The 24,802-nt window shown below is 39.9% G+C and overlaps 1 protein-coding gene across 1 annotated transcript in view; it reads right to left on the reverse strand.

Annotated features, from left to right (window-relative positions):
- Positions 1–575: 575 nt before the first annotated feature.
- Ar (androgen receptor) overlaps positions 576–24,802 on the reverse strand; it is a 205,251-nt gene continuing 181,024 nt past the window's right edge. The window contains exons 4-8 of the mRNA XM_055605085.1: positions 18,530–18,817; positions 12,319–12,463; positions 8,967–9,097; positions 7,986–8,143; positions 576–7,202 (exon numbers count right to left, since the gene is read on the reverse strand). Of these exons, the coding sequence (XP_055461060.1) occupies positions 7,047–7,202; positions 7,986–8,143; positions 8,967–9,097; positions 12,319–12,463; positions 18,530–18,817 (878 nt within the window). The 3' untranslated portion in view covers positions 576–7,046. The remainder of the gene's footprint in view (positions 7,203–7,985; positions 8,144–8,966; positions 9,098–12,318; positions 12,464–18,529; positions 18,818–24,802) is intronic.

The raw sequence follows: 24,802 nt of genomic DNA on the forward strand, positions 1-24,802 counted from the left end.
GTTCAAACTGAATAGTGACATACCATAGTCTTATAGGAAGTATCATGTGAGTGTGAGTAGCTGAGCTTTGTACAGATTTCTCTTAGCTGACAAGCTCGGGGCTTCTCACAAATGGTTGTGATGGGCTGTTGGTGTCCATCTGTGCTTTCTAACACAGATATTTTGTTATTTTGGTGGTCTCAGATCAACTTATGTTAAGGTTAAGACATGGCAAATTTATAACCCCTGGCCAAGAGTTTAAAAAATATATGAAAATCAAAGTAGCATAAAAGGCCACTGGGCATGATACCAATTCTTGACTCCAATAAAGACAGCCAATAAAAAGAGCTAATGAAAAGAACTCTGATGACATTCATCTGAAATTTTAGATTGTTTTATGTTTTAACAAATTAACAATGGTGATAAGAGGACATTAGCAGCTTTTCTCGGGGCTCTTTGTTAACAGTAACTTGAGCCTGCAGCCACAACAGGGGCTGGGGCCAAGTTTTCGCTGGCAGACCAACAAGCCAATATTTTACACAGTGGATGACATTTCTAAAACCAGACGCAGAGACAAACCAAGAGTCACACATGTATTCCAACAAACAAGTTTCTGCCATTTTTAATTGTATTTAGAACAACAAAAGATTTCAAGATTACAAAAAGAGAACAGAACACTAGTGCTTGGGGCTTGTCCTGCTGCCCAGTGGAGGCCAAGTGCTGCTGTGAGAACTGAAGCCCCAGCGAAAGAAGTTTCAATTAATCTGTTTCTTTTGAAAAAAAAAATTGAATAATGCTTTCTCTTTTTGCTCTCTCTGCATCCAAATTTAATTCTTATCTCTGGTTACATTCTCTATTCCCTCCTACAGCCCAATTAATCTCTAAGACAGTGTAAGAATGTCATCTGCAACGCACTCCCTAATCAATGTCCAGTCTATCTAAAGAAAAGCAGGGGTGTTGGTCAAAGAGTAGTGAGGTTTTTTTGTTTGTTTGTTTCTATTGTGATTTTAACCTGGGGTTCCCAATGGTGGCTTTTCTCAGTGACCAAAGTGGTTTATAGGACAACCTCATAGGTATTTCCCTGCATGACACTTAGCACCAAATGCTAAGGTCATGAGATAACTTCAAACCTGGTCTATCTGTTATATAGAATACAATGACTCAAACTAAGAGGAGGCAGAGAGATAGGGTGCCTGCAGAGAGATAGCAATATTTCAGAATTGTTTTTCTTTTAGGTAATGTATATGTGTGTGCTCCAGCTGTTGTTGGCCAGTAGTATTTGCAGCTAAATGACAGTCTTACTGAGTAGCTTACATGGAAACTGTTCCAGGCTAGCAGTACTGCCCATTTCACAGCTTCTCGTTTCATTCCACGAAAGGCCAAGAGACAAATGGAACAAGGAAACAAAGTAGAACCCTGCTATATTGAACCAGGAGTGGAAACCAATTAGTACACATTACCTGCTTCCTGGCCAGATTAAATTGGATCGTATTAAAGCTGGGTCAAAGGCAGGTTTTTGTTCTAAAACACCACCTGCTAAAAATTCAATTATCTACTCTTCTTTTGAGGGGTAAGAGAATCCCTGGTGATTTGTTACCTTGACTGAAATTTCAGAAGAAATGTGACAAATATATATTTTTTCTCCTTTAACTAGAAATGGTTAGTGGTAAGGAGGCTCTGGGCAACAGACCCCAGTGTCAAACTCTTAATCAAAGAAAAATACCTCTACTCTTGAGTAGCAATGGACCTGTACCTATAGAGATATGATTTCTAGTACACTAACAAATTTTGACAGAGAAAAATACATTATCAATTATCAAAATCTTTACAGAACATATTCAAAACCAGAATCAGAGCACACGGACACCCAGTAGCAAGAGCACCTCAATGGCAGGGGAAAGAATTGATATGACAGAAGGAGCATTTGCTCCAGGTTCCCAAGATCAGGCAACTGCCCTTCTCTAACAAGAATGGTGAAGACCAAGGAAATAACCTCCCTTCTCCCAATGGCTCACATCCTGTGAAGAGGCTGCTGGCCAGTCCTTTGGGTGGGCACTTGGCTCCACATCTGGATTTCTCCCTATTGCAATTCCCAGGCAATTTCAATGACATTTCACCACCCTTTCCACATTCATCTGTCTTAAGCTAGTAAAGTGCAATACATCATGTACCCTACCCTTTCCTCCTCCACCCCTTTGCCAGGCCTGATAATCAGGCCCATAAGGGAAGAGATCTCAGTTATCTGATCAATCCAGGTGTCTTATCCATTCTGAGAGAGCATCCAAAGTGTAACTGCAACCTCTCTTACAAATACATGGCATCAGATATGACCTGGAACTAAATATAAAGGTGCAGAGAAAGGTAAAGCTATCATAACACATTACATCTATATATATAATTCAGTTTTGAAACATGGATACAAATACTCATTTACAATATATTTCAACTTTCTGCCTTAAACTGCAGAGAAATTTTGTGCTGTCCAAACTGGGCAGAAATGAAGGTTTCTGCCTGCCTTCTTTCTAGTGCAAAATCTAATCCTTTAAATGCACCCCTTCTCATCAAGGGCTTCACATCTTCAAATAAGCTAACATGGGCACTAGTAAACACAACAGCCAAGATCAGCTCCATTTCCAACCATGCAAAGATGGAGCTTTAAGAATTAGTTCTGCAACTACTAGAAAAAAAAAGAAAAACTAATTCTGCATATAAAATCAGTTATTGAAGGACACTATAATCCCATTTTCCCCAAATTATTCTCAACACATCTAAATATGTATATTGTGAGACAACCCATCCCCACAAAGTCTTATAAGTCAGTCATCAGTAAAATCCTTCAGTCTGTCTTTGGATAGTTTACCAAAGAGGCACTAATGCTTGCTCCTACCCTGCCCTTAAAAAAATTTGGTATCTTAGCAGATACAATATAATCTTTGGTTACATAATGTAATGCTTTCATCTCCTTTTCTACTTAAAAATGCTTTCAAAGATATTCAAGAGATAAGTGGTGAGAACAAACCTGTCTGCAAAGGCAGCCAGGAGAGAAACTTCTTAGTCCAAGAAATTCCACATGCTAAATGGCTTCTTTTGGTTTTCAGTTTGGGATTTGATCTAGTAAGTTAGCATTTGTGGTTCTTAAGCATGAGAACCATGCCTTAAGAAAGAGGCCCAGTGACCTCTTACCTGGGCAACTAGTATAAGAGAATTATAATCAGCCTCTTGTTTTTCCACGGCCATGCTAGGGTCATGCAAGGGTAGCAAGTCAGTTGTCTTCAGAAAACCTTCTGAAGTGTGGTGCTGGCATAGGTCTTGGGGAGGTATAAGAGGTGGTTTGGGCCTTTGTGCCCTGCAAAATTTAAGGAAAAGAAGGGGGCAAGGCCACATCTGTACTGAATGAAACAAGCATTAAGAATCCGCTTGAAGCATAAAGTCATGTAATTTGTGTAGTATCGGGTTATCACATGGATGGTGGACATACTTTTTCTTAAAGTGTGTTGAATATATTTTGTTATATATACTTATATGTATTTAGAATAGAGTGTGGACAGAGAAGGATATTATCATCAGCATATTTCTCAACCTGGACAATTAATCTCAGCAACTACCCAAAGGACAGAGTGAAGCTTTTTTTTTTTTTCCTCTTTTTTTTTTCTTTTTTAGTGCCAGTGAACATACATAAAAATATACATATTACTGATTTTCTGTTTTTCAAAGATATATGACAGAATCCTTCAAAAAATTCCTTTCTAAGAGTAAGGTAATTTAAAAAAATAATGAACTTTCCATGAACAATAATATTGCCTGTGGCATAGAAAATCTATGGAACAATGAAGCCAACCCCCATGTCAGCTCATAGTCCACACACAGTGAGCTGCCCTGTGAATGAGAGTTGAAAGTGCTACACGACTCTTTAACCACAGAGTTCGTGACTTTGGCAGCTATCTTCGGCCCAGCCCAGATGGGCCTTCTCCATGGTTCTTCTCTTTTTCTTGTCCTTTTATTCCATTCCCATCGAGCACTGTAAACCTTTTTGGAGATGATCACTTTGACTTGTCCAGTGAGTGATCCCCATCTTCCATCTTCCCAGGTGAATGGAGCAATAGCCAGGCAGCTGTTCACAGGTGAGCACAGTGTACCAGGAACATTCACTCTGCAGAGAAGAGTGCTTGCAAGATGAGCCTCTGCCAATCATACTAGCTGGAACATTGATGGCCAAAGAAAACAAAAAAGAAAAGAAACAGAAAATCCAAAAAGCAAAAACCAATCTTTTCTTTGCTTGTGTGGGAGAACACAGCCAAGCTACGACTTTCATTCCTCACTCAAATCCCAATGAAGAAACAGTAGGCATAAAGCCTTGTGGAGGCTGTTCTTCTCTAGTTTTGTCACTTGGAAATTTGGAATTATATAGTTGGTTTTGCTTTAATTGCACTGCTGTTTCACTCAATTTTGGCTTTTGCAAGTAAAATAATATACATTCATAAAGACAAGAGTCACAATTTGGAACTCCATAAGATGAAAACTTCATAGAGAAATAGAACGAAGAGCCTCCAATATTTACAAACACAAATATTAGAATGTTATAATAAAATCCATGTACCACAGAAGACAAAAATTGCTTCATAATAGACATAAATGAACTATTAAAATGTAACTTAGTTTAACTGAAAAGGGTGGTGATTTTTTTTTCTGTTTAAGATACAGCTAGAAGAGATCCTGTACATAAGCCAGATGGTTTCATCACAAAGCAATCAGAATTTGTCTATCCTAGCTCAAAAAGGGAATCTGTCAACTTTTTTGTCCAGCAGGGTTGGATTGGCTTATCATCTTTTTTACGTTCTCCCTCCCTTATTATTTAAAGAAGTTGTTTTGCAAGTTTGTTTTTGCTATTAATATAAACACAGAAATCAGGGAGGAAACTCGTGTGTATCATGTCACTCAGAAACTACCTTCTCAATCAACATAGTATATACCAATAAAAATGGGCAGCTTCAGGGCTGACCCTTGATTTCTTAAGCTCAGCAGAAAAGTGAAGAGCTGAGTGAGGAGGAATGATACAAATGCAAGAGTAGGTGGGCATTCCTCCTGTACTCAAGTTGAGCAAGAGAGCCCACAGTAAAGAAGGGTGCCAACAGACTACATGAAAACAGTGACTCAGGGCATGCCCTGAGTTTGTGGGTGCAGTCTATTTGTAGCCACACCAGCCAAATCTGTCCAATGATAGTCACGGGTCTAGAGAATGTCTCAGTGGTCTTGCACCCTCTGACTGAGAGGCAACAACTATCATGAGGAATCTGAGTGACTTTGGCCAAAGTCAGCCCAGCAACTGCAACAGAGGAGGATGAGCACACTGGTACCCATCCACCTAGTCAGACGGTGTTCATTTTGTTTTTGAATTTGCCTCTGAAGATGTCAGTAGTCTGTATTCTCTTCTGGCCTTCTCTCCTTTCCATGATTTCTGCCGGTGGGTATGCTGGATGGAAAGGAGAGCATTCTATGCTTTCTGGTTCTAGTGTCTTTGTTGTTGTTGTTGTAGTTTTCCCCCAGCCTGGTTTTTAGTTTTCTCCTCCACCATGGTCTGGGTAGCTCCTTTAGTTGCTCTGAGGACTATTGTTGCTGGAGGACAAGGGCAGGATGCCCAGTTTCTCTGGTCCCTTTGATGCTTTCTTTCCAATTTGTCTAAGGGCTCCAGAAATCTGACTGTTGATGAAAGATCGAGTGAGATGTCTTTTAGACTGTTGACATCTAAAGATAGATGTTGTGGCTGCTAGTCTGCTAGCCTTCGTGATGGTGGTGGGAGGGAGATCTTAGCAGTGTCTACAAACATGTCCAAAAAAGTGAATGAGCTTTACCACCATGGCTTAAATGCTTTATGGTGAAATTCAGGCCCACCAAACACTGAAGAATTGTGGAAGGAGAATGAGGCTGAATGAAATCTGTAGTTCCATTAAAAGTAAAAGAGAAAAAGATGATAGGGACCAACTATTTACTGTCCCTAAAGGGAGCAATGGCTACCATCACTCCCCTTTCCTCTGACTCCAGCCAGAAAGCTCCTCTATGGCTCACACATGGAAATATGAACATAGATCTGAATGGAGCCTTCCAAAGAGTCAGATTTTTTTTGCTTTCTTTTCACTGGCCTGTCTTCAGTGGAAGTGGCCAAGTTTTGGCTAAAGAGAACATTTAGTTTAAAGCTGTGAGAAAAGCTACTGAAAGTCAATTGAAGGTGAAAGCAGAGATTGAAAGAGAAAAGGATTCAGAAGGAGGAGGCATTCACATGCAGACAAGTTTTCAAACAAGAAGCACATTTCAGTACAATGAATTGCACTGCAACTGAGCACTCTAGCACTCAGAGACAAAGGTTATGGGGAGGTAATGGTTATCCATCTGCCCTCCTTGTCTTCTTTTCTCTCTACCCTATCAGTAAGCTTCGGTGTCATTCTGCTCTTTAATGGCAACAGCCATTAGCAACAACTGAAGTTTCCCAAAGAAAGATACGTTGAACAGTGACTCCTGAAAGACCTGTGAGTTTTATGTTCCTCTAGTCACTGTTGGGCTCTTTGGGAATCCTATGTGTTTATTTATATACCGTGAAGAAACAAACCTAGCATTTTTTTGTTTTGTTTTGTACTGTTTTTGGCTTCTCATTTTCTATGTTTGTTTCTTCCCCAGATACTTATAGCTCTCTAAACTTTCCATGGCATTAAGGTGAGTAAACATTTGCGTGGTTGGCACACAGCACAGTGCCGTAAACAAGCACAATTGACACTGGGCCACATGAAGATCATCACAGATTCAAAAAATACAACACAACTCAAAACACAGGCAGGAGCCACAACAGGCAGCAGATTCAAAATGTGCCATGGGAGGGTGAAAGCGGGAAAGAAGGAGAAAAAGAAAGGAGGGAAAGCCCAGGAAATAGAACTGAGAAACATGTTCATGACAGACTGTACATCAGTAGAGGAATTTCCCCCAAGGCACTGCAGAAACGAAGTGCAGAGTTATATAACAGGCAGAAGACATCTGAAAAAGGGAACGAGGTGGGTTTGGGTATGAGGGTTTCCAAATCTTCACTGTGTGTGGAAATAGATGGGCTTGACTTTCCCAGAAAGGATCTTGGGCACTTGCACAGAGATGATCTCTGCCATCATTTCAGGAAAGTCCACGCTCACCATATGGGACTTGATTAGCAGGTCAAAAGTGAACTGATGCAGCTCTCTTGCAATCTGTTGGGAGAGGAAGAGACAGAGTAAACTTGGCTTAATAAGAACTTGGCTCCTTCCCAGCTCTCCTCCCACCACAGAATTCCAGTACCTTTAGCATTTTGTCCCTTTGCCTATCTTTGATCCTGCCCAGGGAGGGTGTGGTGTGTGTGTGTTTGTGTGTGTGTGTGTATGTAGTATCTACCTATTTTTATGTTTGAAAAATGATCTTCATGGAGGCACTGAGGGCTCCTCAAGATTGTTTACACCACTTCCAGTTCTTTGACTTAGGAATGAGTCTTCCTCTTTTCCTTTCCGCCATTATATACACACACAGACTCCTTTTCTCAATTGCTCTCTTTCTACCTTCCTCCTTCCCACTCTCCTTCTTTCTCCTTACCCAGAACACATACATATGCACACATACACACATATACATGTGTGCACCCACATGTGCACTCACATACCAACAGAGGAGAACTCCCATGTACATGACCCAAGAAAAAGAGCAAGAGAAAAGTATCTAGGCCTGTTTTGTCTGTGTGGAGTGCTCATCTGCCTTAAGCTTCTTCCCTGCAACCCAGCCTCTTGGTACTCAACTCCTCCACCCCTTTCATAACAACCAGCTGGGACACTGTGACCTGTATCCCTCTCTTCACCATTGCATTTTCTTCTTGGACTATACTCAAAGCCAGAGGCAAATGAAAGCACCTCCCAACAGGTGGTGCCAGACCCTAGAGGAGCTTATTATCACTGGGCTCTATCAGGCTGCTCTCCCTGATAAAGCACCCTCTGTAGTTTGCTTACAGGCTGCACAGAATCCAGGAGCTTGGTGAGCTGGTAGAAGCGCCTTGAGCAGGATGTGGGATTTTTTCTTTTGCATGCAATGATACGATCGAGTTCCTTGATGTAGTTCATTCGAAGTTCATCAAAGAATTTTTGATTTTTCAGCCCATCCACTGGAACTGATGTGGGATGAAGACAGAATGGGGAGGGGAAGCATGCCCACGAAGGAGCATTAGACAAAGCACCAAGTTTTCTAATCACAAACTTGACCCCCACCCACCCCCCACAGAGGGAACCATCTATTTGGTTTCAACTTCTGTCAGTTAAAGTCTGTGTGCCAGAGGACTTCAGAGTAAAGGATTATCTGTTCTTAATATGGAAGAAGTTAGGTAAAATAGACTATACTTCTTTTTCTTACTAGTTTTTTCATGTACCCATTTCTCAGGTCCCAAACTTTTTTTGTTCTCTATCTAACTGTGATTTTAGGTATTCAAAACACTTGACTTACCAAATACCAAATGCCTCAATTCTGTCCCGTTACATTTTCCTTACAGGAGACATCAAGGAAAGCTTCTTTGGCGGCCAAGAGAGCCCTGTCTTAGTTGCTTATGTCAATCTCTTTTGGTTGCTAGAGGAGGAAATGCCCTTTGGGAGGTGATCCCTCCTACTGCACTCCTCTGTAAGGAATGCAAGGTGGCTAGAGCCTATTTGTACATTAGGGGTTATAGTAAATTTCAGAGGCCTCCTTTAACCTCCTTAAAAAGGCCTCATCTGAGCAAGGGAATGAGAGTAGACAATCTGGTAGAGGCTGAATTCTACTAGTGAAACTCATCTCTACATATGAGGTTGGTCTTTGTAAAGAGAAAGGATGCTGAGTGGATATGGAGGGTGGAGTGAGGCAGGGAGAAGAAGGGGAATGTCCAGGAGCCGCATTCTCCCTAATAACACTTTAGTGGAAAGTGTAAGTCTTCTGTGGCATCCTCTGCAGCCCCAAGCACTTACTAATGCTGAAGAGCAGCAGTGCTTTCATGCACAGGAATTCCTGGGGGGTTATCTGGAGCCATCCAAACTCTTGAGACAAGTGCCTCATCCGAACACACTGGCTGTACATCCGAGACTTGTGCATGCGGTACCTAAGTAAGAGACACAGATGAAAAGGCAAAATGAAGGAAGGCTTCCAACCAGTCCACATGAAATGAAATGTTTCTTGTTGTCCCTCCCACCTAAGATTCACCCAGAAAAACTGGCTGTTTGTCCTGCTAGGACTTCAGCGACAAGAAGTATGCTGTTCTCCCTGTCCCCCAAATTTCTGATATTGGATAAGGACTCATCTTCCCTGGTCAGGATGTGGTTTAGCACATGGAATTTCCGCGTCTGCATTTCCTTTCTGTTTCCTGAGTCAGGGACAGGAAAGCAAAACCAAATGAACACAATGGGGCAGGCACATGGTTTCCCTGACTACAGTGCTGGGATCTAAGCTACAGTCAGAGCCAGAAGCTGCCATTTAGGCAGCCCATTTCAGGATTTCTCAGAGAGACTACTCAGGCAATCTGCTCTTAATGTAAGAATGCCAGGATTTGCAAGTAGCCACAGGTGTTTATCTTGTCAACACCCCTGCCTACCATTTCCTGTAATAGAAATTTAATCGTTTTTTAAAAACACCTAGCAATAGATATAAATTGCACATTGTCCTTTCACAATCAGTTCCCGTGCTTCTAAATGTGCTAGGTGTATTCTCAATGTCCTCTGCAGAGGGAAGCCCACTCCCTCATAGACTGGCTGTTCCTTTCCACAGTTTGGGAGTTGTAAACATCTGTGTGCTGCTTTCTTAAAGGGAGTTGTGAACAGATTATCACATTATCACCTATAAATTATATGGGGAAATGGCCAAGGATCAGACAGCTTCAGAGTAGAGGCAACCTCTCTGTTCCATGTCTGGTTATGGCAAGCTTCTAAGAAAAGACACAGTATCTCCAATTAGTAGGTCCAACTAGTTGTTTAAAAGTGAGAGAGAGAGAGAGAGAGAGAGAGAGAGAGAGAGAGAGAGAGAGAATTCATTTGTAGCATGTGAAGAAGGGAAGGGGAATTTGACACTCTAAGTGATGAGGACAAAGACCTCCCAGATAGACTATAAAGGCCATGTTTTGATATTCTTGTTTTCAAGCCTGGGGCACAGGCTGAGCAGGCTTGTCATTGCCTGGGCAGAAGCCCTGAAACCTATCTCATTGAGACCTTGGCTGCCCTGGAGAAGGAGAGAAGGTAGCAGGTGGCAAATTATTCAATCCAGGCTGAAATCCAACTGGACAAGGGAAGTGTTTAGATGGTATCACAAGTCAATTGAGCAGAACAATGCTTCTCTAAGCTCTTTTACCCTAGAGGACATTTGAGTAAGTTATGCTGCCCCTGGAGCCTGGCTCCTCTCCTGTCTCCATTGTATTTGCATGCCTCTGTTGATGTCAAAACTGTGATGTTTGAAATCATGATCCTGGCATAAAGGATTCCTAGAATATTGCTGCAGGCCCCTGAGAAAGAAAGATATGGAATGGATAGGAGAGGTGAGTAATAAGCAATGAAAAGAATTAAAAGAGGAAATAAACAGGAAGCAGGGAAAAAGCATTGAGAGAGAATTAAAGGAAGGAAAGGGGAAGGACAGTAGGGGGTAAAATAAGGGGTAGGAATGGAATTCACAAAGAGAGCATAAGTAGCCATGATAAAAAGAGTAGATAAAAGGAAAAGAGAAGTTTGGAAAACACTGAGCATAGTGACTGGCACATGGTAAGTGCTTAGTTAATGAGGTGTAAGGAAGGTGCTCTTATATTATTCATCGTTTGATGATGAGAGATGTGTGACTCAGAGAACTACAGCAATTTTCCCATGGTTATAGAGCTAGAATTTAAGGCCATTATCCTTATAACATGGATTTCCACAAAGAAGGAAAGAATGAAGAAAACTTTACTGAAAATAAGGTTTGGGCATTACATAGAGTAGCATCTGTGTTTTCTCAGCTTAAAGTCCCCATCTCTGTCTCTCTGAGCATCAGGTAAAAGCAATTAATGAGTCTCTACTGCCTACTCACTGGGCAGTAGAAATGTAGTGGGGCAGGTTACTGTCAAAATAACTGAGGCCTTAATTATCAAGCAGGTATAAGGGATACTAAATGCAAAACTGCATAACATGTTGCAAAATGAAAACATCATTCCAAACTTTCAAAAGTACCTATGGTGAGAAACAGGTCTAGAAATTTGTAGGGCTTCTGAAGGCTGTAATGCAATGGGTTTCTACATATAGAAGCGGGCCTTGTTTCAGGACCTTTGTGGCTTGCTAGATCTAAGCCTCATACCTTCAGAAGCTCTATGGCATCTTCTCATGATATGAATAAGACCTAATTTAAAAGCCAAGACAGGGTGCTACAGGCATACTTGGTGGGATAAGGAAATGAATGTTTAGCAATTGATCATGGTAAAGAACTCCAAAAGTCCGAGGAAGGTGGTGCTAGTACTTGAGTTGATTCAGTCAAGAGCAGCGGGGTCTTATGGGTAGGCAATGAGCCGTTATGGGGATTTACAAAGTCTACCCCAGAAGATGGCATCATAGGTAACTCTTGGAAGGTCTGGAAACCAAATCTGGTGGCTATTCTTAGCTTCTGACTACCACGGCTGGTTAGGTTAATAGAGAGCAGCTGGGGACACTTACTCTGCCTTTCATGGCACTGCTATGTTTAAAGGAACCACAAGCCTGTGGATTTTATTTAAAGGCCTGAAGGAGGAGGAAGCTTAATTCTTGCCCTCACTGAAATGATTCTCTGTAATGAAACTAGCTCAAAGTTCTTGGGAAAGTTATTCCAGTCAGTTCCATTCACAGTGCCACTGCAAAATCTCAGATAGCAAATGTAGAGAACAAACACTATCACTATCAGAAAAAAAGGGGAAAAAGAATGAAAATGGGATCCCTAGCTTGTCCCCTAATTTTCCCTTTGTTTCTTCTTTCTCCTTCCCTTTCCCACACTTTTGTTTCATTTTCCTTTCTCTTTTCTTTCTTTCTTTCTCTCTCATCCAGTGAAAACTGATGATACTTTGCAGTAACATCTATTTAAAAATATTATTTAATATTAAAAAATGTTAGTATTTAAGAAATAGCTTTAATAGGTAACTTACTTCGATACATATAACCTTCCACATCCCAAAACACCCAACTTTCTATGAAAACTGACCAGATTATTATGAGAACTCAGCAAGACAAGTTTTAGAAATGATGAGCATAGTTCCGGCAGGAAAGCAATTGCTCAACAAATAATAATTGATGGAATTCCTCAGTGGTAGCAAAGGGCAAAAAAGCTCATCATAGGAGTACTTACTCATTGAAAACCAGGTCAGGTGCAAAGTAGAGCATCCTGGAGTTGACATTAGTAAAGGACCGCCAACCCATGGCAAACACCATGAGTCCCATCCAAGAATACTGAATGACTGCCATCTGGTCATCCACATGCAAGTTGCGGAAGCCTGGAGAAGATGGAGCAGAAGTAAAGTCAGATTGCCATTGGTTGTCTGGCTTATGTCTGGGCCTCTGCTTTGCTGAAAATTTGGCCCTCACAAAACTGCTGAGAAGGACTAAAGAACATCACTAATGGCTGTAGATGAAAGGGTGCTGAAGAAGAAAAATCTGTGTGGTGGGGACCCATTCTCCTTCACTAAGCTCTTCCAATGAGAACATGATGGCATCATAAAAGGTACTGGTGTTTGGAAGACAGTCACAATCTAACACTACTTATAGTGAGTTGACTCTTTTCTGAGCCCCTTAATTCTAGTCCTCATTTCATCTTCACAAAATAGGTACATTTATTATCCCCACTCTGTGCTTCAGTGAAAAGAGTTACAGAAAAGCCCAGGAATATGTTCAAGGTCATATGGCTGTATCTAGCAGAACAATTTCCCAAGCCCACATTCTTGATTATTCCACCTTTGAAAAGATTCACTTTAATTGCCAGTTCTCCTGCATGGACAGTTCTTCTCACTTTACAAAGCTGTATTCTAGTTGTAATTTGTTATCAGCCATGCCACAATCCTGGGAGATGGATACTTTTCCATATTTGGGAGGTGGTTAACAACCATTGCTTTCTCTACATCCCTCTTTAGGCTTTTTTCTTCCATGAATCTTTTTTATGTCCCATGTTTTCTTTCTTTTTTTCCCTTACTTTGCTCTGACCGTCCCAGTTTTATACCCTTTTGCTACACCTATGTTGCTACTGTTATACAGAAACAGGCTCTGTATGACCGGCCACACTAGGTTAATTTCTTGTTCACTTGCCTTCTGATAATTTATGTCCCATGACTTCCTTGAAACTTAAAATTTGTTGAATCCGTCACGTTTTTCCAGGCCTCTGCCCAGGCAGCTGCCTTTGCTTATGATCTAACACTCAAATATGTTTCAGATGGTTTTACAGAACTACCTCCTCTGTGAAGCATTTTCCAACTTATTTAATAACATGGACCTATGATTATTCTTCACCTTTTCAGGGACCCTGGAGTAGCTTTAGCTGACTAAAGAACACAGTTCAGAATATTGTGATTGATAAACGGACACACCTTTCTTCTCTACAAGACTTCAAGCTTGTCTTCCTACTCATTTTCACCCCTAATACATAGCATAGCACAAGTTTTGACTGGGCACTTGAAACACATTAGCACATGAGGAACGGGTCCCAAATATTTTTAGTCAATTTATATAGGCTGGGAATTTGATTCCTTCCAAATGGCTTCCCTTAAGTGCAGAAAGCAGCCTCCAAAGTGTTACATCTGTAATAACAAATAGGCAGAGTATATATGACCATATTTTCCTAGAATATATAAGTTCGTTGCATTGTTAACAATTTTAAAGTATTACCCCCACAGCTCATCTTTACCAATACCTCCTTTACTTTTCTCTCACAATTCAGAATTATCATTAAGACTATTTATTCCATCCCAGAAGCAGAAAGACACACATGGTATATAAGTCACTTAAAACTGGATATAAGACATATAATACAGGATAGCATACTAAAATCTACACACTGAAAGAAGCTGAGTAACAAAGAGGACCCTGGGTAAGATGATCAATCCTCACGCAGAAAGGCAAAGAGGACAGACATAGGAAGAGGGAGAAAACAGGTAACAGCACAGGAGCCTATCACAGAGGGCCTCTGAAAGACTCTATCCAGCAAGGTATCAAGGCAGATGCTGAGACTCATAGCCAAACTTTGGATAGAGTGCAGGGAATCTTTTGAAAGAAGGGGGAGACAGAAAGATCTGGAGGGGACAGGGGCTCCAAAAGGAGACCAACAGAATAAAAAAATATGGGCCCAGGAGTATTTCCTGAAACTGATACTCCAACCAAGGTCCATGCATGTAGATAACCTAGAACCTCTGCACAGATTTAGCCCATAGCAGCTCTGTGTCCAAGTGGGTACCCTAGTATAAGGGAAACAGGGACTGTCTCTGCCATAAACTCAGTGGCTGGCTCTTTGATCACCTTCCCTGTGGCGGGGAACACCTTAGCAGGCCACAGAGGAAGACAATGCAGACAGTCCTGATGAGACCTGATAGGCTAGGGTCAGATGGAAGGGGAGGAGGACCTCCCATACAAGCACACTTGGGGAGGAGCACGGGAGAAGAAGGGGAGGGAGGGAAGTATTGGGAGGGGGTGAGAGAGCGGTCTACAGCTGATATAAAAAGTGAATAAACTCTAATTTATAAAGAAATAATTTTTAAAAAAATTAAAAAAGAATATTTCTTCCAATTTAGAGCAAACATCTGTGAATTGATCTCATTTGAAACTAATGACCGTAGATGATAGGAAATGTGACACTTATTTTATCAAAATGGAATCTGAAGATTAGGACAGTTGTGTGACATGCCCAAGGTGTTGCAGTCAGTATGGCTCTACTGGACCTTGAATCCAGGTGGATCCACTATTTTCATTATCTCCTGGTGGTCACAGCTCAGAGATTATGTGGGTCATCTGCTTTTTTTTAGCTATGGGCTCAATTGTGAGGTCTTCACTATGAGAATGCTCTCTCCTCACTCACCCACACTCTCACCTTCTTCCATTTTCATTTTGTTTTAGATCTTAAGTCTCTCAGTCATAAGTTATTCTAGAGTCCCTCATAGCACAGTCCCTCATGGCTGTAATCTTAGTTCCCAGGCCCTTCCTTCTCTCATCATTGTATTGAGAAATGAACAGACTGGCTGGAGCCTCAAATTTCAGAAACTTTCTCTCCTGGAAACATTCTGTGATATAGAATCTCTGGGTATGACTCTTTCCTTTAGAAGACAAGAGGGCAGTTTTAATGAGATAACATTTAAGACCTCTGGGAGTTTGAACTGTGAACATCTGTGGTGTGATGCAGTATATAGGAAAAAAAACCCACTTGTTTTGTAAACTTTGATCAGGGATGAGTATTAAACTGTGCAAGTATCAAAGAAATTATCTATATAGATGCTTCCCCCATTCTCCAATAGCAGAGAACTAGCAAAATGGTGAAAAGAGGACATTTCAGTTAGGCTACAATACTAATTAACAGTACTTAGAGCTGCTTAGCACTCAGCACATGCCAACACTGTAAAACACTCATTTGCCAATATAGGTGTGTTCTGTTTGTAATACCTGACTGTTCATTTCATGCACAGTCTTTGAAGTAGCCTGCTCAGGCTGCATGGCTAACAAGGGAAGTTAGGGGGAAACTGTAGTCTTAGGCATTGTTGGACTGTTCTGATGACATACAGAGTAATTACGCTCAGATTTCGAGACACCAACAAGAAGGAATAAATGATGTTTCTTTCTTTTTTTTTTTTTTCTTAGTAGAATCCAATCAACATTGTTACTAGCAATCATCTACACCATTGGAAGTATATAGTCTCATATCTAGTGGGGGGCAATGTGTGAAAAAGAAGGCTGAGAAATTTCTGTTGCTCCAGTGCAATGGCCATCTTCAAAGAAGAGAGTTCAAACCTGAGGTCAATGTATGAGCTCTATGGAAGACTGGTGGCAATTTAGATTGAGCTTAATGAAAGCTATAACTTTAACATCTAATCATTATAATTATAAGCTATCATCTGGAGAGCACCTACTGTTTCACCTCCTGTACTAAATATTCTTTATACATAAACTCTTATGCTGATGAGAGTTCTCAAAGTGTTTAGAAAGAGCTGCATAAAGACCTTTGCTTTACTCAAGGTTATATATCGATTCATAGGTAGGATTCTAATCCAGATCCATCTGATTCTAAATATACTGTGTTTGTACAATTGACTCAGGGGTCTCCAATTTTTAATTATGACTATTAATGTGCCAGGGACACTATGAGATTTCCAGATATTATCACCATCACAGAAAATGTACAACAAAATTCATCTGACTAGGTTCTTGTATAGAACAGAAACTCAAATGTTGAATGTGCAAATTACTGGAACTAGTAAGTGATTATGGACAATTTGAATAGCCATTCTTATGAATGCAGTAATCAGCTTCTTTTAGGAGCTATTCTTCTAAATGATTCGGTGTTGGAGGTCATATATTCTGGAAAGGCAGACATTAAACTGATTTTGGCTTGCAGATTTGTTAATGTGAGAAGGTTTCCCATGCTGAAGTTTAAGTTATGGACAGCCAATATTTCCAGGTTAAAGAAATTCTGCCATGGTCATCTGCACTAGGTTTTTCCTAAGACCACCTAATTAGAAAACAAAGGATCTTAGCTCAAGCTAAGTAACTAGTCCAATAAATCAGTTAACTTCTTTGAGCTGTGGTGTGTGAAACAGAAATAACAGGACCCTTTTGAGACTCATATATATGGAAAGGTTGTGAATCCTATAAAATGAGACATGTTAAATATTTGGAAATTGAGAATCTCCATTAAAAATGGCATCAGGACAACCAGCTGGATAAATGATAATAATGTCTTTTTTTTCTTGTTTGTATTCTTGCTCCCTGTGTGAACTCTTTGTTTTGGCACAGTACATATTCAGCCACAGTCCTTGGGCTTCCTGCCCAGTAATCTTATTGGCTACTTAAACTCAGTTTTCCGATATGAGAAAGTAGGAGGGAAGTTCTAGAAGCTGGGGCAGGGGCCTTGTGAGTTAGAACTACAAAATGAGTTCTTGACCATCAAAATGCAATGTTTTTAATAGTAACAAGCCCATTATAGGATTCAAGTGGCCTTCAAGAAAGTTTTGGGCCCTCATTATAAAACAAGAATGACAGAAATGGGGGGGTGGCATTATACAAAATCGCTAGAGTTCATAGGTTGGGAGTAATTTGGAATTAAGAGGGCCTGGGTCAAGTTGTGTTTATTTTATTTTATGTCTGTCTGTCTGTCTGTCTGTCTGAACAAATGCATGTATTCTTTTCTTTAATTAAAAGATAATCACACATCTTGTCAGAATTTAATTCTATGTAAAGTAGAGGAAGGGGCACCTACTTCATAGGGAATTCTTAAGATAGACTAATCAGAAAACTATTTTTCCCCCAATAAATGTCAATCTGAACAGCAGTTTTCATTAAATGGTGAGTTAATCTTTGACTTGACAGGCGGAGACTTGGTTGTTGATATTTCAAAAGAATCTTTGAATCATATAACCTCAGGATTAGGAGAATCTTTAAAGAGCTTATGCTTCACTGCCTTCCAAAATGAGTTCCCAAGAGCCACAAGATTATGTGACAGTGACTAGTAGCATATGGCTTAATAGGGATAACACTGAGGGGAATGAGATGGTGAGGTGTTGAATTCTGGCTTGAAATCAATGAAGTCTCTTATATCTGTGTACATTTTTTAAAAAAGGAAATAAACAATTTGTTTGCTAAAGGAATGTTTGTGAATCCATAGATAAAAGATATCTAAAGCTTTCTAAATCTATTATTGTTGAATAATAAGACTTGTTTTAATAACAGGTGGCTTAAGGAAGTTAGTTCCCATTCATTACAGGAGGTATCCTAAGAGAAGTAAGATAATCATTTGGTAATTCTTACCATGACCTAACCTTTCTTCCCACTATGATTTCTAAAGTACTGTAAAGAACATTAAGAGTTCCTTAGAGTGAAGTTTAAAAGTTATCAAGTTAGTCCAAAACACTCTTGATCCATACAAATAAAGAAACAGTCCCAGAACAGTAAAGGATCACAAATGGGTTTTGAGCAGAGCTAAAATTCCTTATATTCTGGCTTCCAAGTTTCTTTCTACCACACCATATAAAAAATCCTGTGAGATAGTTCAGGCTTAATACTAGCTCTGGAGTGACCTTCCATAGAAGAGTATCTTGAAGTTTATGTAGCTGTAGCTGTAATATATGTGATTTGGAGTTAAATGAAAAAATATGAGTACTGTGCATCAGTGGAGTCATATGGGGCTCTGGCATGCTGTCTTTCCTCTTGCTTTCTGAGTTTCAATTTCGTCAATGTTAAAGTGAAACTTTTTTTCTATGAAAATCATTTCTCCACAGAATGGCACTGAAGACTGCATGAGTTAGCAAGTACCTGGCCCAAAGAACCATTCAATAATTATGCTCTCCTTTATCCCACATCCTCATTTTCCTTACCAGGCAAAGCCTTGGCCCACTTGACTACATGTACAAGCTGTCTCTCTCCAAGCTCATTGAGGCTAGTTAACAAGGCAGCAAAGGAATCAGGCTGGTTGTTGTCATGTCCAGCACACACCACTCCTGGCTCGATGGCTTCCAGGACATTAAGAAAGATAGGCTGACTTTCATAGCCTTCAATGTGTGAGACTGTCATCTTCTGCGATGGGTCCTCAGTGGGGCTGCTGGCATTGGAATTTTCTCCTTCCTCCTGTAGTTTTAGATTTCCAAGTTTTTTCAGCTTACGCGCTATTGAGAAATAAAAACAAAACATAACTTTATTATCAGTGGCCAAAAATATACACTATAGTTACCCAGTTAGAAAAAGTGACTGAGCTAAAAATAATTAACCATAAAGATCCTTTTCTCTCTGGTCATAGATTCTAAACTTCTTAAGGACATGTTTATTAGCACTGGTTGATTTATCATCTACAATCCCTCCTAACCCCAAAGTTTCAATGTTGCTTTCTCCTTTGATCCTTGTTCCAGACCACTCTAGTATATTATTGAATCAGTTCTGCCTGAATGTGGGCTTTAGTATTTATACTCAGGACCAATTTATTCATTTACAAAAAATATTTTTTACTGATTTCTTTATTCATCTATTAACTACATTTTTTTTGACAAATACTTGTTTTTAGGTAACATGAAAACATTTTTTTTAGAAGAGAAGTAACTACTGAGAAACAATTCTGGAAAGTGCCAGAATAGTAAAAACTACAAGAGAGGCATCATGAAGAGGGGAAAAGAGAAATCTAACTGCATGGTGAGATTAGGAAATACTTCACCTCAAAGGTGGCATTTGACCTAGAGCTTAAATACTGATAAGAATTTCACCAGGTAGAAATGGGTGGAAAGAGCATAAAGAAATGGGAGCAACTAGAAATCAGTGTGCTTAGAGCTTATATTGCATATGTGCAAACATTGCTACTTTGGTGATAGTGGTCTGGTTTTAATGGATCATGTGTACTGTGCTAAGAAGCACAGGCTATGTATTATAGGTAATAAGCAAATAAAAAAACACGGTAAACAAAACAACAATGTAAATGTGCCTATATTTGATATTAAGAAGTCTAATAGGTTTTTATGCAAATACTGAATGTTATAAACAAGAGAGTTATACAAATGCATTTATGTTAGAAAAAGTGACTAAAAAAAACCTGTTTGATGAAGGTCTGGACTTATTCTGTGGGTTATAAAGGGATACCAAAAAGTATACTGGCTTGGAAATCAGGTCCCTTTTCTCTATACACAAATTAATTAAATTAATTAAACTCCTCACTGAGACAATATTCTAAGTCCTTATTTTTACTTTCAATTTTGAGACTCAAATTTGACAAAGTTGATCAGCCTTGCTTTGAATTTACTCTGTAACCTGCGCAGGACTTGGATTTGTGATTCATCTGTCTCAGCTCCCCAAGTAGCTCTCTGAGGACAGAAAGGTTGTCACACACTCAAGTCACTGGAGAGGTTCACAGACTAGATTTATAGCTGTTGAGAATTTAAGCATCAAATGGGAATGAAGTTAAGAAAATAGTCTGAAAACGTTTTATATCCTTAGACTACCATGTTATCCAACCTCGGGACTAATGAGCAGGAATTTTCTGGTGTTTTTCCTACCACGCACTATAAAGTGCCTCAGATGTTGTCTGAATGATATTCATATTTGAACATGTACACATACTGATTTTCTTCTTTAGCAGACGTAAAAAAAAGTAAGGTGAAGGGTTAGAACCTGTAACAGTATTTAAAAAAAAATAACACAATGTCTCTGACTTTGTCATCTGTCCATAAAATGGAAACCATATCAGAAGACAGCCATTAAGATGCTAGATAAATCATTCTTTACAACAACGGCAGTAACAATAACTCCAAACTCAGTCATTAAGAACCAACTTCCTGACATGCTCACACATACACACACACACACACACGCACACTTTCAAAGTCCTCTGGCATTCCAATGGTTACTTTGTTCTGCTTTCCCTAGCACTTATATTGGTAAGTATAAATCATTGAAAAGGTCATAACTCTGAGATCTATCACAAGCAGGTGCACTGGGAGTGTACCATAAATTGTGTTTTCCTCTAATCCTTTAAAATAATAATTAAAGAAAGAAAGAAAGACGTGAAATAAAGAGAAGTTGATCCCTCAATTCAAGTGTATACATGTGATAAAATCTACTATATATCTGCTTCTGGCGCTATAGAAAAATGACATATCTGGAACAGACTTTAATCCTTAATGAGAAAAGTGAGTCCTTTCCTGAAAACTCTATAATGCTCATATTCAGTAAATCAATGTAATAATAGATTGCATGTTTGTATCAACACCTAGGCTAGGAAGGAACACTAAGAAGAAAAGGGAAGAATAAGGAGGCCTTGGAACCCAACACTGACTGGAAGATGACCTTGTCCAACAATCATTTCTACAAAATTTGGACCCAGCTATTAATAAAGAGATATGTACATCTATTGCCAACTTCTACCTCCTACTAACGGCATAAGGTCCGGTGTTTGGTATGAATTAGCCTATCTACTCTCAGAGCAAGAAGCCTGGCCCTTACAATGTTTTGTCATTTGTTGAATCCATTTCTTACATCAGGTCTTATAGATAGCATTACAAACTGATAATGCCTCTGTAATGTTCTTGGTGCAGTTCCCAGACAGACACCACCATTATTGCTGGTATTTTCTAGTCTTGAATTTAGGAAAAATAATCCCAATTATCTGAACCCACTTCCACTAGAAAATCCACATTCTCTGTTCTTTATCATGTGGTTTCTCTGAATCCCTAAAATTTCACCTCCTTTGACTATATATAATCTTTACCCTTACAATGAACTTTACTAGCTAGCATCACATCTAGAAATAGAGAAAACAGAAATTATGAAAGTTCTCAATTCTTTGCATAAATGGAAACATATTTGGGAGACTGTAGTGGAATAAAGATTCATAGCCTGGCAAACAGGAAGGGTCCTTAGAAATCATCTTATCCAGGGTTCACAGATTCAATTATATTCAAATTTTACCGAGGGAATACAGTGTATATGTATGTGTGTAGAAGAATGGTTGGCATTCTGCCTGGCAAACTGGAATGAAATGTCTTACTGCCTTCCTAAGTCTAGAGCTCATTCATGTAGCACATAAAATCTCTCACGAAACATACATATGCTAAGTTAAATTCAACCCTTAGCTATAACTTTGAGATTCTTGTATTAATTCAAAGTTCCAAGTCGAAGATGGAGAAGTTAAAACTAGCAAGGATGAAACAATTGAGTGGCAGAGCTAGGATTAGAACTAAGGCTCTTATTCTTTTTTTATAGTCTTTTTTTCTTTATTAATTACACTTTATTCACTTTGTATCCCTCCTGTGGTTCCCTCCCTCCTCCCATCCCAATCCCTCCCTTCCTCCACCTTCTATATGAATGCCCCTCCCCAAGTCCACTGATAGGGGAGGACTTCTTTTCCTTCCTTCTGATCCTAGTCAATTAGGTCTCATCAGGAGTGGCTGCATTGTCTTCTTCTGTGGCCTGGTAAGGCTGCTTCCCCCTCAGGGGGAGGTGATTAAAGAGCAGGCCAATCAGTTCATGTCAGAGACAGTCCCTGTTCCTATCACAATGGAACCCACTTGGATACTGAACTGCCATGGGCTACATCTGTGCAGGGGTCTTAGGTTATCTCCATGCATAGTCCTTGGTTGGAATATCAGTCTCAGGAAGGACCCCTGTGCTCAGAATTTTTGGTTCTGTTGCTCTCCTTGTGGAGTTCCTGTCCTCTCCAGATCTTACTGTTTCCCACTTCTTTCATAAGATTCCCTGCACTCTGCCCAAAGGTTGCCCACAAGTCTCAGCATCTGCATTGATAGTCTGCAGGGCAGAGATTTTCAGAGGTCCTCTGTGTCAGGCTCCTGACTTTTTCCCTTTTTTCTCCTTCTTCTGATGTCTAGCCTCTTTGCCTTTCTGGATAAGAATTGAGGGCTCTTATTCTTAATTTAGAATCCCTTGTGATTCATTGCTTCTTTTTTACTAATTTATTTCAGCTCTATTTCAGTATGGATCTTTCTGAGCTCCTTTCTAGGCTTGCACTATTTTATATAGTAGCCACCAGCCCTGTGGGGCCCGTTAAAAGAATTAAGATAAACAAAATAAAAATGTGATGCTTGAGTCTCACTAGACATATTGCTAATGTTTAAAAATGACATGTAGCCAGTGGCTTCTCAACAGAACAGCACCGATACAGAACATTTCCATTATCTCAGAGAGTCTGTTGAAGAGTGCTGTGAATATGGCCTGCTCACGGAGGCAGCTGTTCTATTTGCCATACTACACTGAAGCTATTGATAAAAAAGTTAAGAATTCAAAATGAAAGAAAACAGATGCATCCACTGGGTTTTATTCAAAAGGTACAGGGACAAAGAGAGTAGTCAGTGCTATTACAATCAATGAGATTTAGTCTGTTACCAGTACTCTTTATAGGGACTAAAATCTCAGTGAATGATGACTTGTGGGCCCAAACAGATTCATTTTAAGCAAGATCAATATGCATGTAGGGAAGACCCATCAAGACAAAATCATTCCCATTTCTTTGAGTTGTGCCAACTGGAACTTGGCTGGCATTTTCATATCTTTCTAGTTCTATAAGGCATTTGCTTGAGGAAGAGAGTCTGCATTTCCATTTGCCTCCAGGACCCAGGTAATGTGCTGTCTATGTGACCACAGTGGCTCAAGCCGCACCAGGTGTTCTGGGCTATCTGGCTGAAGAGCATGACTGTACTAAACATAATTGAAATCGGATTCCATTCTTTCTGTGGGGATCCTCTGTTCTTTCTCTGCAGCAGAGGCCTGCATGTTGCTAGATGCCTTGGAATCCTAGACAATTAAGCTTGCTAGTCTCAGCTGTTGCTCAGTGCCCAAGGCCTTGTTTTCTTCCATGAAGGCCGCCCCCATGCTTCTTGCTTCCCCTGCACCTGAGCCCCAGAATCAAAAATAATTCTCTATGTGAGGTACACATCAAATAAGTGCCATGTCAAGGCAGAGGCTTTCATAAACTGAGTGGCAAAAGAGAGGGGGGGCAGAAAAAGTGTGTAGTTCTAATGGTGTATGTACAATTCTGTGGCTCATAACTGTTTTTATACTTAGTTTAGACTAGTAAAAAGAACTGATACCCACAAGATATGACCTTGTTTCCATCTGATGTTCAGGGGTCTGGAAACCTTGGATCTTGGTATATCAGTGCGGGGATAGTAGATTTCTGTGAATACTACCTCCACAGCAAAAAGAGAGCTTTCTCATACCAAGTTTCATGATACATTCCTACGGGGGTCTACATATGTCTAATTTGTAACTTCTCTAGCCTCAATGATCTTTAGGGATGTTTCCAGATTATATTCTTGTTTTCTAGGGTTATATACTTTCTTATTCTCGGGCAGGGGAGAAGTGTAGGTGATGTTTCCAAAGTCTTTGAAACTTTGAATTACTGTTACCAAGGTCAATGATGCCTCTTTTCCTATATTTTATCATGGAATTTGGAGTATCAAAGAACTATCTTCTCTGGGACAAATTGTTAGGATGGCCTCCAAGACTCTGATTCCCACAGGTATATGCATCTTCTTTCAGTTATGCAGTCAAATGATAATTAGGATGTTGCTGTGAAAGTACCGAGCAGATGATGTTAAAGTCTCAACTTAGTTGAGCATTAAGACCTTGGGCTGAATCAGGCAAGCTCTTAAAATCTGGAGCTCTTTCCATTAAGACTGTCACCATTTGAGGGACTCAACAAAAAGACTATTCTTTGTAGGTGGTTTTGAAAGTGAGGTCCCCCGAAAGAAACCTAACTTTCCCTTCCACAGTAGCTATCAAATACCAATAGCTCCTCAGATAAGGTTATAGTCTCAGTGTCCTTCATACCAATAGCTCCTCAGATAAGGTTATAGTCTCAGTGCCCTTCATCTTCTATGCTATAAATTTTAACTGGCTGGATCTTGCAGAGGCCTTATGTAATTAACAACAGCTATTATGAGTTGATGTGTGCAATAGGTATTTCATGTCCAGAAGACAGCATTTCACAGCACTCTTCCTCATCCTCCAACTCTTTCATTCATTTCTTTTACTTTTCCAAGTTGCTCTCTGGGCCTTGGTAGGGTGCAAGGTAGTAGGTGGGAATAAATAAATGCTATTCTGAGTCAAAAGAATTCTGCTCATGAATTTTGGCCTAGAGAGTTTTGGGGCTCTGG

Source organism: Psammomys obesus, unplaced genomic scaffold (assembly GCF_907164565.1).
Source record: "Psammomys obesus unplaced genomic scaffold, mPsaObe1.curated_primary_1811, whole genome shotgun sequence".
Taxonomy (NCBI): domain Eukaryota; kingdom Metazoa; phylum Chordata; class Mammalia; order Rodentia; family Muridae; genus Psammomys; species Psammomys obesus.